At 44.5% G+C, this 15,671-nt stretch overlaps 1 protein-coding gene across 5 annotated transcripts in view; it reads left to right on the top strand.

The window, feature by feature from the left end:
* Positions 1-15,671, top strand: part of LOC124008576 (protein TANC1-like) — a 55,537-nt gene that overhangs the window by 25,471 nt on the left and 14,395 nt on the right. For all 5 annotated transcript variants that reach the window (XM_046319962.1, XM_046319961.1, XM_046319958.1 and 2 more), the window contains 5 exons: positions 6,216-6,332; positions 8,566-8,847; positions 9,996-10,129; positions 12,188-12,419; positions 13,828-13,994. In XM_046319962.1, the coding sequence (XP_046175918.1) occupies positions 6,216-6,332; positions 8,566-8,847; positions 9,996-10,129; positions 12,188-12,419; positions 13,828-13,994 (932 nt within the window). The remainder of the gene's footprint in view (positions 1-6,215; positions 6,333-8,565; positions 8,848-9,995; positions 10,130-12,187; positions 12,420-13,827; positions 13,995-15,671) is intronic.

The following is a 15,671-nucleotide window of genomic DNA, read 5'->3' as shown; positions in this document are numbered from 1 at the left end:
GTTATAAAAATGCAAACATTTCGAAAAATCTGTTTTTGCTTTGTCGTTGTGGGGTATTGTGTGTAGATTGATGAGGGGGAAAATGATTGAATCCAATTTCGCATAAAGGCAGCAACGTAACAAAATGTGGAAGAGTGAAGGGGTCTGAATACTTTCCGAAGGCCCTGTACAGCCTCCTAACATTTGTACTGAACTCTAGGCGCATCGTCAAGTCAACCAATCCCTCTAATCTTAATTCCAACCCTCAGTTGTCGACAGACTAACCCATTTTAGCATTTGACTATTTCCTTTTGCTATACATTCTCCTATTTTACTCTGACATCTTAAACCTCGAACCTCTCTATTTGTACAATTTCTACCGAGATTGGCCTAAGAGTAAATAGTTCAACTGAAAGGATAATGATATTTTCCATTGATTGCTCTGTAAAAAAATAAAATAATAATAATAATCTCCTAGTACTGTTTCTACATCCATCTGAACACAGACATTTTGACTCAACAACCACTCCCGAACCTTACTCCAAAAGTGATCATCTATTGATTCTGTTTCTTCGTTGCAGCGGCCACAGGCCTCACCCCATCTACTGAGCATTCTTTTTTTTTGTGGCGAGAACATTACATATAATAGTTTCAATTGAAAAGAACGGATCGATGCGTCAAATGTTTTGTACAACGGTTCACAAACCCCATGCCATTAAGGGGTTAAGGGGCATCACAACAATCTCTTCTCAATGATCTGGAATTTGATGCAGAACAGTTGTCAAACCTCTCGACTTTAAGCGAAACCGATATAGTTTGCGATGTGCGGGAATACGAGTCATTTTAAGCCATGCGTGGTTTTTGACTGGCGGCAGACAAAATAATGAATTCCTTTCTCTTTTGAGTAATTGCCCCTTACATTCTTGTGGCAGAGCTGTGATGAGTTGGTTAAACCTTTGTATCGATCATACGTCCCTATACGCCTTTTGTAAATCGCTTGTGTGACAAAAAAAATTGACTGTCCTTATTTTCAATGTCATTTCTTATCATTCCTTATATTTTTTTTGCGACAATAAAATGGTTATTTCCTTCATCAGTACGTTGTAGTTTAGCCGTACTGTTTGCTGTAATACTTGTTCAGACTCTTCCGGAGGAGGAAATTGGATTTGTAACCATCTCTGTATGGCTTCATTTCAAACGGATGAGACTCTAAACAGGGTTCCATTGTCAATCCACCGGAAAAGGTTGGTGTTAATCTACATAACGGCAAAGAGACCCCTTTTGAATGTTGAATGAGCCTCTCTTAGTAGCCTGCTGGAAAACCCCTTTGGATTTAGATAACATGTTGTTGGTATAACGGAGGCTTTAAGTGAGAGGTTTAATGTCTTCATATTTAATTAGTTGTAACCCTTCAAACTCATGTTCGTTATACAAATATGCCTGTTTAACTTTCTTTGGTTTGCCATTAAAGGACAAAAAAAAAATGAAATTCTCACAACAGTCTGCTTTTATTCTCCAGAACAAGGCTGTAGCGTAACAAAATGTGGAAAAAGTCAAGGGGTCTGAATACTTTCCGCAAGCACTGTATATTTTACATAAAGCGTTGTTGTACATTACTTTTACCCATCTCATGAGAGGTTCTCAAAAGCTGAAGGAAATCTAGGCACTTATAAACTGATTCTAGATCTGCTGTATCGAATGCTGTCTTAAAATCTGCTATAAAGATTTTAAGAGTCTAATGTTGTCTTCCTTTTAAGAATCCCGTCTGAACGCGACATTGTTTGGAGATACCGCGTCTTTGTACTGCCCCCTGGCTCCTGCTTCAGTAGGAAAGAGATCAGTCCCTCTTTTTGTGTGTCCGATCGTCTGTCGTTTACAGTATATACGAGTAATTAAAACATGGTAGTAGTGGATCTCTCAGCAGATATGATCTCTATCGGAATGCCATCGAGACCAGGGGTTTTCCCCGTCTGAAGGGAATCATTTGCCAACCGTAGGTCATCCTGTGTAATTAGGCCATCGCAAGTTGTTGTTTTTTTTGGTCGCAGAACATGATTTTTTGGGAGAAGGATTTCACAAAACTCATTGTTAATTGAGATTGTAAGAACTTGACAAGAGAACCTTTGTTTAAAATATTTGACTTAGGCCTCCCGAGTGGTGCAGAGGTCTAAAGGCACTGCGTCGCATGCAGTGCTAGAGGTGTTACTACAGGCCTGGGTTCATTTCCTGGGCTGTGCCACAACCGGCCGTGGTCGGGAGTCCCATAGGACGGCGCACTGGTTAGGGGAGGGTTTGGCCAGTGGGGCTTTATTTGACTCATTGTGCTCTATTGACTCCTTGTGGCGGGCCGGGTGCCTGCGGGCTGACCCTGGTCGCCAGTTGAACAGTGATTCCTCCGACACATTGGTGTGGCTGGCTTCCGGGGTAAGCAGGCAGGTGTTAAGGATTGCGGTTAGGCGTGTCATGTTTCAGAGGACGCATGACTCCACTTTCTCCTCTCCTGAGCCTGTTGGGGAGTGGCAGCGATGAGACAAGATTGAAAAATGGGGTAAAATACATCAAAATAATAATAATTTTACTCCTTTGATGAGATAAGGATTTCTCCATTGTTTGTAACTATTGTCTGTAGATTATGTTTGGATGCGTTTCTATATTGACGGTTGAAGGAAAACTAGGTGCATTTGTCGCCCTTCTCCATCAATCAATCCACAAAGTGCTATTTGCTCAGTTTTTGGTATAATTGAAACCCGATCTTTCCTAAATAAGTTTTCTGTCTGTTTTGCATCTAGATTATTGGGTGGTTCAGTAGTACATCATTGATTTTGTAATGCTAGTTTTTCTATTTCTGATGTAAGTCGTTTCTCCGTTGACCCGAACCATTTTAGTTCTGGGGAGGAAAACTGAATTGAGTGGCCTCTAAAAACAAATGTAAAGGCATCCCATACGATAAGTGGGTCCGCTGAACCTGTATTGTGCCTGAAGAAATCTGTTATATATTTCTGGTTCGTTTTTGTTAAGAAAGTACTGTCTTCCAATAAACCCTGGTTCAATTTCCAATATCCCCATCCTCGTAGAGATTCTCTCATAGTTATCTGGAGGGACATAAGTTGATGGTCTGATTGCATTCCATCCTCAATCAATACTTTGTTTACTTTTGGCTCCATAGAAAAGCAAAATAATCCATCCGGCTAGCTTGATTAAGGATTAAGTATTTTTATTAGCCTCCAAATATCAGTGGATTCCAACGTGTCCATAATACTCGTGATGACTTTGAGCGCCAGAGGGTGATAGTATGATTGCCTTTACAGTGTAGATGTACATACATCTGTATTGGAGTCCCCTAACATTAAAATAGCATTATTTGTATCTTGGAGACTAATGAGATTATTATACATTTTCTCAAAGAAGTTTGGATCGTCATTATTCGACCCTTATATATTTATGAGCCACGTCTGTTTACCATCAAGTAGTACATTCAAAGCAGTCCGTCCTCCTTGAGGGTCCATTTGAACAGATCGCACCTCGGGATCCTGATTGTTTGTCAGTAGGATTAGACCACCTTTTGAATTCCTTAGCCCATGACAGAAATAGATTTGAGCATCCTACTCTTTTTTTTTGTCCCCCAGGCCACTTTGTCAGAAGATATTGAACGGGTTTTGTGTAAACAATAAATATGGTAATCCTCTTTTAGCCATGTGAAAACTGCTCTTCTGTTCCTAGTATCAGCCAAACCATTAGAATTACACCTAGCTGCAATTCAATTCATCAGTTACCATGATAGGTTACATGTTGAGACACTTACCACTATCCTTACAACTTTAAAACAGAATACTTCTCCATGCTTACCGGTACCACCAGAATCAATACCTGTCGATTATCCACATTTGTACCATGACAGACGGTACATACACACTTTAGCTCCAGTTTCTCTCCCGAAAAACCCTTCCCCCATCCCAGGTAGGGATGTCATCCCTGTGACTGTCAGTCCACCCCTACACACATGGATCCTAGGACCCATAAGAAGTTAGGACCCATTCTTTGAAAAGAGCACGAAGTGCCACAACCAGCTGACCAGCACTAAACAGTTCTAACCCTTTCCACAGTTGTACTATATAACTTCTGTGTTTGTATTGATTTTTTCTGAATACCTTCATTTCTTTCACATTTGACGGGACTGTATGCGCAATAATGAGGCCACTTCCTCCAAAAGGATGCCTACCTTTGACAAAGCAACCGGAGAGTAGAAAATGTACATTTAGGGAAGCAGATATTATTTTATGTTATAGCTTGAGATTCCATCCCATCCTTATTATCAACACCCTATAGCCTCGATTGTGGGATGCATACACACACACACACACACACACCCCAAACACACACATACACATCTCTACACCTCTCCCTTTCCACTTGTGCATTCACCTACAAAACACACTCTCTCGCACACACACACACACACACACACACACACACACACACACACACACACACACACACACACACACACACACACACACACACACACACACACACACACACACACACACACACACACACACACACACACACACACACACACACACACACACACACACACACACACACACACAAATACATCTCTACACCTCTCCCCTTCCACACGTACATTCACCTACAAACACACACACACACGCACCACACACACAGACACACACACACATAACTTCAAGCTCATGCACACGAGTCTCCGACGGACCCTCAACGAAGTTGTTCTCCCTTAAGCCCTGCTCAAGAGTAGACTTGCGCCTACTATCGTAGCCGTTCGACAGGAGTGCCAAAATGTTACAGGATGGGTAGATATTGAGTGTGTAATGTCTAGTCCTGGCTGATGGAGCCCGGAAACCCCCCTTCCCCTCAACACACGCACGCTGGTCCCCAGAGGAGGCCCTTCTTCCCACGGCAGACCGCTAAGATTTATGCTGTGCTGCCAGGAAAACAGTATTATTCCCTGAATGTCCACGTGCGACCCCTGACCCCCATGGGTTACTGCAGCCAGTATTGCCATCGCTGGTACTACCTGGGAGGACGTCTCCACCAGAATTCCCCCGGCTAGATATGAGGTCATCAAGGTTCTCTTTGCGGCTTTGAGAATGTCCTTGTATTTTATGCTCGCCCGTATGGGGCCTAGTTGGAACCGCTCACATTTAACAATTCAGTCGGGACAAATCGCAGTGACCTAGTAATCGGTATAGTACATACGCCTAGCGGCACCTCCACGGCAGTATAAAAATCTGTCTATATTTGCTGGGCAGCTTGGTGTATGTGTAGGCCTAGTAAGGAAATCAACATGGCAACCGAGGAAGCATAACAATGCGCGTACAAGGAGCGCAGCATCTGCGCGGGCGGGATACTGATGTGAGGGACCGGAGGTGAACATTGATAGCTTTCTACTTCTGTAATTGATCTTAATGAGGAGAAAATGTGTTGCCCGTAATTAAGCTATTTATCAGAGTTAGTGACCTCGCAATAAGCCAGATTTGAGTAAATTGCATAACTTACATTACTTTGAAGTGGCAATGTAATACATTCAACATGGTTGGTGAAAACAGGCTGATTTGAGAAAAACCTCTTTCATTTAAACAGTCGTCATTTGAATTTGTCTTAAAACGAGGGCTTTGTGTTGAAACCAATTTCTTCCTATTTAAGAAATAGGAGGAAGGCCAACCTGTTTGACAGACCAAGTTATGGGCCAATTCCTTCAGTCATCCTTCTCTCCTTAAATATCTCTGTGTCCGTGAAGGGCTTGGGGTGTTACGTTAAAACCAGGGCATGAATTGAGGGGGTAGGTTATACCTTTTGATGCCATTGTTGCGATGAACTTGTGAGTTAGTTGAAGAGAACCTTTACAGCTGATTGGCTGACGGTGGGACATGCTTCCCATCTGCTCTTCACACTGCTCACACTTGGCGATAATGGCCGATTTGAGGCCCAATATATTCAAAAAATGTTTGAAAATAATTGGGATGTCGTATGTGCCCGTAGAACAGTATGTTGAAACGGGGACAGAGCTCCATAGTTGTATTGTTTGGCGATGAAGGTTTTTGTTAATTTTTATTCCCAAATGTTTAAGATCTTCTACCTTGAAGGCAAAAACGAATGAAACAACTGTAAAAAAAAAAGCTCTCTTTCCTGCTTTCCCTCATTCTTTATTTTCTACTTCTCTTCTCCTTCATTCTGTCTCTCATCTTCCCCTGCAGCCACTAGTTCCACTAAGCTGGAGGATCTGAGCTCCCTGGATGATCAACAGAGTGCTGCTCCCCAGCGAAGCTCCGTCAAACAGCCCTGGAACAGCACAGGGGGAAGGGACGCCAACGGTATGGTACTGCTTGTGTTTCTCTGTGTGTATATGTGCATGCAGGCATGTGTGCGTGCGCAGGGCCAGGACGAGCCTTTTGGGGGCCCTGGGCAATATTTGGTTGGTCCCCCTCCCCACCTCTTGACTGAGGAGGGGGAACATTTTTTAAGTACATTTTTTGCAATTCTACATATTTTACCATGGGGCGGAGGGAAATGTGTGCAATTTGAAAATGAATATAATTCAATTCTACTTGTTTTGCCATGGGGCAGAGAGAAAAAAGTGCCATTTTACAGCTAATTTTTACAGAACATATCATTCCTTAATCATGGCCATTAATATGGAGTTGGTCCCCTTTTGCTGCTATAACAGCCTCCACTCTTCTGGGAAGGCTTTCCACTAGATGTTGGAACATTGCTGCGGGGACTTGATTCCATTCCTGCCACGAGCATTAGTGAGGTCGGACACTGATGTTGGGCGATTAGGCCTGGCTTGCAGTCAGCGTTGCAATTCAATTCAAAGGTGTTCAATGGGGTTGAGGTCAGGGCTCTGTGCAGACCAGTCAACTTCTTTCACACCAATCTCGACAAACCATTTCTGTATAGACCTCGCTTTGTGCACAGGGGGCAGAAAAACAGGAAAGGGCCTTCCCCAAACTGCACAGAATCGTCTAGAATGTCATTGTATGCTGTAGGGTTGAGATTTTTGCGTTCAATGGTATTAAGTAGCCTAGCCCGAACCATGAAAAACAGTCCCAGACCATTATTCCTCCTCCACCAAACTTTAGAGTTGGCACTATGCATTCGGACAGGTAGTGTTCTCCTGACATCTGCTAAACCCAGATTCGTCCATCGGATTGCCAGATGGTGAAGCATGAAGCATCACTCCAGAGAACGTGTTTCCACTGCTCAAGTGTCCAATAGCAGCGAGCTTTACACCACTCCAGCCAACACTTGATCTTAAACTTGTGTGCGGCTGCTCGGCAATGGAAACCCATTTCATGAAGCTCCCGACGAAAACAGTTATTGTGCTGACGTTGCTTCCAGAGGCAGTTTGAAACTCGGTAGTGAGTGTTGCAACCGAGGACAGACAATTTTACACGCTACGCGCTTCAGCAGTCGACGGTACCGTTCTGTGAGCTTGTGTGGCCTACCACTTCGCGTCTGAGTCGTTGTTGCTCCTAGACATTTCCACTTCACAATAACAGCAATTTCAGTTGATCGGGGCAGCTTTAGCAGGGCAGAAATTTAATGAACTGACTTATCTTCAGTATGGCCATTCTACTGCCGATGTTTGTCTACGAAGATTGCATGGCAGTGTGCTCGTTTTTATACACCTGTCAGCAGCGGTTGTAACTGAAATAGCCAAATCCACTCATTTTATGGGGTGTCCACATACTTTTGTATAGTACAAAATCAATGGGGGCCCATGGAGGTCAGGGACCCTGGGCACGTGCCCTTCGTACCCAGTCGGTAATTCAGCCATGATTACTACAAGTTTAGATAGCTTGTTTTGCTGACATGGGCTAACAAGAGGAAAACTTCTGAAGCACAACCACATTTCAAAATTGCATCTTGTGTATAGTACTATTCTAACGCTTGTTACGAAACTGATTAACTAGCCTGTTAATATTGTTGCACTCGTTAAGTCTAGGGGTCCTATGTCCAGTTGCATGGTCTGTAACCTGAATGAACGTGTGCATTTTTGTGCGAGAAATCAACGTTACCTTACCTTGGGTCCATGACCAGCTCTGCCTTGACTCCTTTGGGTCGACGAGCCGAAGCGGATTATTATGTTCAGATGGTGACAGGAACAAATACATACAAAAAGGAAAACTACAAACGAAAGACTCAAACGCAAACGAAGGGCCTCGTGGCCACCAAACCAACCAGCAGCCTCCCGGCTCTCCAAACTGGCACTCTGACTGACGATCATCTTAATTGGCAGTAATGTATGTGCTTATCAAGTCTAAACTCAGCATCTAGATCCGGTTACTGCCACCTGGGGGAGGAAGTGTGGAGGTGGATCCTGGATTGTGTGTTTGTCTATGTCTTAACATTAACCTTCACCCCATATCATAATGCGCTCAACAGTAAGTTGAGACCCCGACTGAGATCCTTCCTTCGTGCATGCAATTATTGTGTTACAACACCATACACAACTATATTATTGTTGTATACCACAATACTCTTTAAAAAGGAACAGGAAGTCATGTTAGTAACCCCTGTGTTCTCTCCTTTCTCTTCGTCCAGCGCGCTTCGCTCCCTTCAAATCTGGCGACATCATGCTGAAGCCATTGTTGTTCGAGGTCCCCGCCGTCGCCATGGACGCACCGTTCCAAGGCCGTGATTGGCTGTTCCATCGGCTAGAGGAGGTCCTAAGGAAGAGTGACACCTGCGAGGGCCGTGGGGCCGTTATCGTGGGTGATGTGGGCTTCGGCAAGACGGCCGTCGTCTCGCGGCTGGTGGCTCTCAGCTGTCATGGAGGTCACATGCAACAGGTCCCCACCCAGAGCCCCTGCACCTCCCCCAAAAGTAAGAGACACATTTCCCTTCTCTGGAGGTTTTTTGGTTTGAAATGATCAACAGGATGAACCTCTTGAGATGCAACAGCTCTTTTTCTGAGGAAGCTGCCAGTTCCCTGTTCCCCTAGAAGGGAAGGACAAATTGATGGTTACTCATTCAGCAAAGGGTGATTGAAATTTGATCACATTTTTCATTAAGTTGAACAATTTTCTAAGTAGGCAAGCCAACCTGTCTACCTTGAGATCAGTCATACTTGAACAGAGCCATCACTCTCAAGTAGCAGGGTCTATCAGATATTTTGGTCCTAGCGGATGAGCCACACAGAAGCCACAGGAATAAAACCTTTTGAAAGCGCTGTCCCTGAAAGCTATGACTGATTGTGTGGAGATTGGTGTTACACAAACGCAAGCGTTGCTACGTCAGTAGCTAGGTACAGTACCACACTTTTCTCCCACCATCCATAGTCGTGAATGCACACATCATTTTCTCGGCCCCCATCCAGCAAATTGATACAGTGCACCATACCGCACATCAGTAATGACATCAAGTAATGACATCATTTAGGTTAAGAGTAGGAATCTGCTTTGATGTGCCTGCTCAGGGAAATGCATTATAGACAGTGACCTAATTATAGTACATGATGATAAATGCCTGACAGAGACTGAAGTGATTTGCCATTGTGACTCAGGGCCTTATTTAATTAACATTGTTTACTGGAGATATGTTTTGGGTCCATTATAGAAACCAGCCCACAATGATGCTTTTAACATGCTCTCTTGTATTCACAGCACAAGAAAGAAAAAAAAATTGAGTCATGAGTGCTGGTTTTCAAAAAAATATTTCATTGAATGATTATTATTCTCCTCCAACTTCTCATGAAAAAGTAGTGACAGTTCACATGTGCCTTTGTAACAGTATAGCTTCCGTCCCTCTCCTCGCCCCTACCTGGGCTCGAACCAGGGACCCTCTGCACACATCGACAACAGTCACCCTCGAAGCACCGTTACCCATCGCTCCACAAAAGCCGCAACCCTTCCAGAGCAAGAGAGACAACTCTCAGAGCGAGTGGTGTCACCGATTGGAACGCTATTAGCTTGCACCTCGCTAACTAGCTAGCCATTTCACACCGGCTACACCTTGCTGTGTCCCTCTTGCAGTTGGGGATAGGGGGACAGACGGCGCCTCCAAACAGCCCAGCACCCCCACCACAGACCCCCAGCCCAGCGAAACAACCTGCCCCGGGACACCAGAGGCACACCGAGACGAGGCTGTCAAACGCCTGGCCAGCAAGGTACGATACGCTACACACACATGCACACACTTCATGTTGAACGCACACACACACCTGAATGCCACACACAGGCACACACACAGACACACACCTGAATGCCACACACAGGCACACACACAGGCACACACACATACCTGAATGTCACACACAGGCACACACACAGACACACAGACACACACCTGAATGGCACACACAGGCACACACACATACAGAAACAGACACCTCTGGTGGGGAAGAATCTTGGGACTATAAGGTCCTATCTGACATTTGGGTCAATATGTTATTCACATGGAGTTGCTCTTCAGGTGGTCCTTTACAAGTCAGATATGTCCGTTTTTTGTTGTTGTTGTTGTTGTTGTTATTTTACCATGACGAACAAATGATAATAATCTGAAAGCACCTTTTAACTTGGTGCCGTCAGGATCCATCTTCAATCCAATCACACAATGCTGGATTGTCAATCAATCAAAAAGAATTGCATGTAAGGTGATATACTTAGTGAGTCGTTTTCATTGACATTGTAGTCATTTAGTGGTTTTTAAGAGGAAAATATCACAAAACAGTTCTGACAGCTGGACCTTCAAAAATACTCATTATCTCAAAACGATGCATTTTGCTGATAGAACCTTATAGTCTCAAGTCCTTGATTATTCATATCATAGGTTCTGGTCCTCTTTTTAAATTCTATTTAAAAAAATGTAGAATAAGAATGGCCATAACGTAAGCTCTTTATGGCAAACACAAATAAATACAGGTGCCTTAGAGAATGTGTAAGGCCCTTAGGAGAGGCATTGCTATTTCTGTCCTGTCCTGTTCTACAGTATTAAACTTACCAAATGTTATTGATAACTAGCAAGTAGTTTACTCAACCAGAGGTAATGTTTTTCAGTCATCCATAAGATTTGTGCATTTGTCATTTTAGGGAACGTTAATTAATACATTTGAAGGTGTGACTAGAAAGAAGGAAGGGTATTGTCTGTAATTAATCATTAAATGTCTGTACTTTTCTCTTGAAATGTAAACAATTGTAACATTCTGTGCCAGATAGAACCTAAGGATAGAACCCCCCCCAAAAAAAGGTCTTAGTATTTTGATACTCTGCACTTTAGGGACTTTCAAGGTCAGGACCTTAATGGGTTATGAAAGAAGAATTCTCTTCAAAACAGTTCTGAGATCTGGGATGTGACAACATTCATGCTCAGTATCTCAGAACGATGCTTTGCACAGATAATCTTGTTCCTTGAATCACTGCCAATAGACCACCTCCTAATTCCTCTGTAATTGGTCTCAGAGAGGAAGAGTCTTGCGGCTTCACCTAGTAATACTAAGAAGGGAGGGTTTAGTTTGACAAATTGGGTTCCGAGGCAACTGGAGAACGTTTCTGACTGACTGTGTTTGCCATCCATCTGTTTGCTCCTTTTGATGAGTTCCTGAATTAAAGATGACCCCTGGGTGTATGGATACTTCACCATCCTCAACTAAATGAACAAGATGGCTCTGTTAACTGTGTGTTCATGTAATTACTGATGTGGTGAATAATGAATAAGACCATCGAGTCCCAAAGACTCGTGTGTTTATTCTTGACATCCATGCCTTGTTTTCCCCCTGTTCCATTAAGTGGATCCGTCATGGCTGCTTGATTAGCCAATCTGTTAATTAGCAACTCATCTCAGACACTTTAGCCTCATGGAGAAAATCAAATGCTGATTTGTGAGACGGAGATATTCAAAGTTGGTTGAGGACTTACTTCTCTGGAAAGGTCAAGACACTCATGGCAGTCAAAACTTTGAAAAAGCATTTAGGGTTTATATATATATATATATATATATCTCTCTCTCTCTCTCTCTCTCTCTCTCTCTCTCTCTCTCTCTCTCTCTCTCTCTCTCTCTCCTCTCTCTCTCTCTCTCTCTCTCTCTGTCGCTCCCTCTCTCTCTCTCTCTCTCTCTCTCTCTCTCTCTCTCTCTCTCTCTCTCTCTCTCTCTCTCTCTCTCTCTCTCTCTCTCTCTCTCTCTCTCTCTCTCTCTCTCTCTCTCTCTCTCTCTCTCTCTCTCTCTCCAGGTGGTGTCCTACCACTTCTGCCAGGCAGACAACACCTACACCTGCCTGGTCCCAGAGTTTGTGCACAGTGTCGCCGCCCTGCTGTCCAGAGCGCCACAGCTCAGCGGCTACAGGGAGCTACTGCTAAAGGAGCATCATATACAGAGCATGCTCAGTCTGCGCTCGTGTGTCCAGGACCCCATCGCTGCCTTCCGCAGGGGAGTCCTGGAGCCCCTGATCAACCTGCGGAAGGGTAGCTACTAACTAGTAACTTACCAACCATGCTTCAACCCCCCACCCCCTTCATCCACTTTTGTAAGTGTAACACCTGCAGCTGATACTCACCAGCTACACCTCACCCCCAACCACTCCTCCTACATTTTGCTAAATTGTCATGCGCCCCCCGAAACAGTTTATTAGGACTCCCTGGTGGGCCGCTAGATCATTTTGGGATAATAAAGTCACTGGTTAAAAACGCTACAGACCGCGACACAATTCTAACTTCAAAAACAACATAACTTCAAACAACAACCTTTTTGACTGTGGGAGTATCCACATCATTCAATATCCCTAAGGCTGCATTTACACGTGCTGCCCAATTTTGATCTTTTGCTCAAATTGTTGGCAAAATAGTTGATCGGATTTGTCATACTAATTAGTCTTTGGACCAATCAGATAAGCTCTTTTTCCAATAATTGGACAAAAGATCAGAATTGGGCTGCCTGTGTAAACACAGCCTCGGTGCTTTAATCCAATGTATTATTCTTACTGTACAGGAAAAACTAGAGGGCAGGCCATATCAACGTAATAGACCATCTCAGTCTGATGATATAGTAGCCAGTCAGCCTGATCAATAGGTTGTTAGTTCAGTAGCCTCCACCACAGGCTCGTTCTAGAGGAATCATCACGTCCCCCCGTCTTTATGATGTGGACTAGTAGATGCCTGTGGCAGAGTGTATAGAGTGATATAAGCTCCACACAGTCAGGGACGGGCTGTATTAGAGGCTGCGTCGACGGCTCAGCTAGACTGGAACAGGATAGATATGCCTCAGTGATCCCCCTCTCCTGTGTTATTAAAAGTCATGGCTGCGGTGATGAGGGGCCCATACAGGAGACTGAGGAGGCGTGACTGGTGTTTTCACCCTCCATCTGAGGTGCAAGTCCCTCTGTGACATTACTCCTGAAGTATAACACGGGGTAAGGGAATGGAAGCAGGGCTCTGGTCAAAAGTAGGGCACTACTACCACAACCTCTTTTCTTTTCTGACACTGAGGGTGGCATTGTGACGACATTGTGGAATTCAACCCATGTCACTTCAAACAGTTGCTGCGACATGTACAGTATTTCAAAATACGTTTGGAACGCAGCAGTTATGTGCATTACATTTGCGTCCTTAACCTGCTTCAAGTATTGCCAGTATCTTATGTACTTGTTCTCTCTCTCTCTCTCTCTCTCTCTCTCTCTCTCTCTCTCTCTCTCTCTCTCTCTCTCTCTCTCTCTCTCTCTCTCTCTCTCTCTCTCTCTCTCTCTCTCTCTCTCTCTCTCTCTCTCTCTCTTACTCTTACTCCACCTCCCACTCCCTCTCTTACTCTTACTCCACCTCCCACCCTCTCCTCTCCTCCGTTTCTCCCCCTCCACCACCCCTCTGTTTCCCTGTGTAGAAAGGAAGATCCCAGAAGAAGACTTCATCCTCCTGGTTGATGGTCTGAACGAGGCAGAGTTCCACAAGCCGGACTACGGAGACACCGTCGCCTCCTTCATCACCAAGATCGTCTCCAAGTTCCCCTCCTGGCTCAAACTGTTGGTCTCCGTCAGGACCTGCCTACTGGTGAGGAGAGGACAGTCACAAAGCACAGATAAACGATCCTAGCCAGTGTATGTGAGTGATGCATTGCCTCTACCCAGGGACCCAGGCTTTTGTGGCATAGTACAGTCTGTTAGACTCTTGTCTGTGCACCGTAGGAGCTGTGGTTCGAGTCTCTGATACAGCGCTCACTTTCTCCTGCTACACTTTAACTAAAAGAAGCTTAGTACATCTGGGCTTGCCCATAGTTCACTGGCCCTGTGTGTCTCATACAGTATGGCTTTGCTGGTCTGACCCAGAGGTACAGTAGCTCAGTCTAGCTGGTCAGCTTACTCCACCAGGGCCCATTGGCGGTGGTTTCCTCCAGCATGTTGGCTGGCCACTGATCCCTCCTGCTGCCTAACGCAGCTTTCCCATAATCCTCCTGGATTACCACTCTGGGCCGTAATGCTCCTGGGAGCCTGCCTGACGTTATGTAACAGGAGTGCTGAGGACACGACAGGCCACTACAGTGTGTGTGTGTGTGTGCGCGCGCGAGTGTGTGTGAGTGTGTTGGCAAGGGATGTTAGACGTTGATCCCCCTGCCTGCTCTCTATCCTCTCTCCTCTCCCAATTGGTCCTTTCACAGGAAGTTGCCAATATCCTGTTTTAGGCATGGTCCCATCGAGGTTGCTATGCAACCAGGGCACTGTGAAATCTTCGGATCAGCGCACTTTAATGAAATCGTGCATGCACAGCAAGGAAATGAAACAGCAATAATGATTTCATATTAACTTAGGTAATGCATTTGATTTATTCGTTTATGGCTGTAATTTTCTTCTCTTGCCTCAAACGTCACCATTTCTGAAGGCATCTGTCATCTGAAGAGATTTGATGTGAATCGGTGAGAAAGCTGGCAGAATGAGAGTCAGTGGATTTGTGGCTCCCTATCCCCTATATACAGCTGTAGGATCTTAATTTGATCACCCCTTTTAGTGCTGAGAATTTTCATGCACCACAGGAAATGCAGATAAGACGTGTGATTTCACATAAATTCACTGAAAACCCGCAGTAAAACACAGTTATATTAATAGTATTGCACTTTTCCTGTAGCCTAACGTTGGCCAGCACATGTTTGCCGAACCACCAATCAAGCAACATTATGGACGAAATGTTCAAATCCTGTTGCCACAGGATTATTTTGCTGCCTCGATTCTAGTCAAATGAAGATCCTACAGAAGAAGTGCCCGCGTACAGTGTTACACGACTACTGTGTTTCATGTTTCCGTGAGTCAGAAGAAGCAGCAGCTTGAAGAGATGTAATGGGTGCCATCCTCTCCCTGACTAATCTGTTGTCCTGGCACATACAGCGCCACCATAGTGAGCCAACGATGTTCTCATCCTCACTTGTATTATTCAGTGTTTTTCCCTCTTTCATGTTACCTGTCACAACTAGAAGAAAGGGTTCTCTCTGCTGTGATGCCGGAGCTGGAGGATAGAAATGTACTGTGTTGTATCGTATTGATTTTGTACTGCAGACTCTTGGGTGGGAAGTTGCGGTGTGCTCCTGGGCTCATGGTTGCATGGCGTGTGGGCTAAGTTCAACTCTGAGATATAACCAAGCTGCAGTACACTTTGATTGAGAATGCAGTGTATGATATATATACGGTTCCAGGAGGCCCATTTTGGTCAGAACATAAATCCACAACATATACAATTCTA

This window comes from Oncorhynchus gorbuscha, linkage group LG21 (assembly GCF_021184085.1).
Source record: "Oncorhynchus gorbuscha isolate QuinsamMale2020 ecotype Even-year linkage group LG21, OgorEven_v1.0, whole genome shotgun sequence".
NCBI lineage: Eukaryota > Metazoa > Chordata > Actinopteri > Salmoniformes > Salmonidae > Oncorhynchus > Oncorhynchus gorbuscha.
Note: the sequence above shows the minus strand (reverse complement) of the source record. Positions and strands in the feature narration are given on the sequence as shown.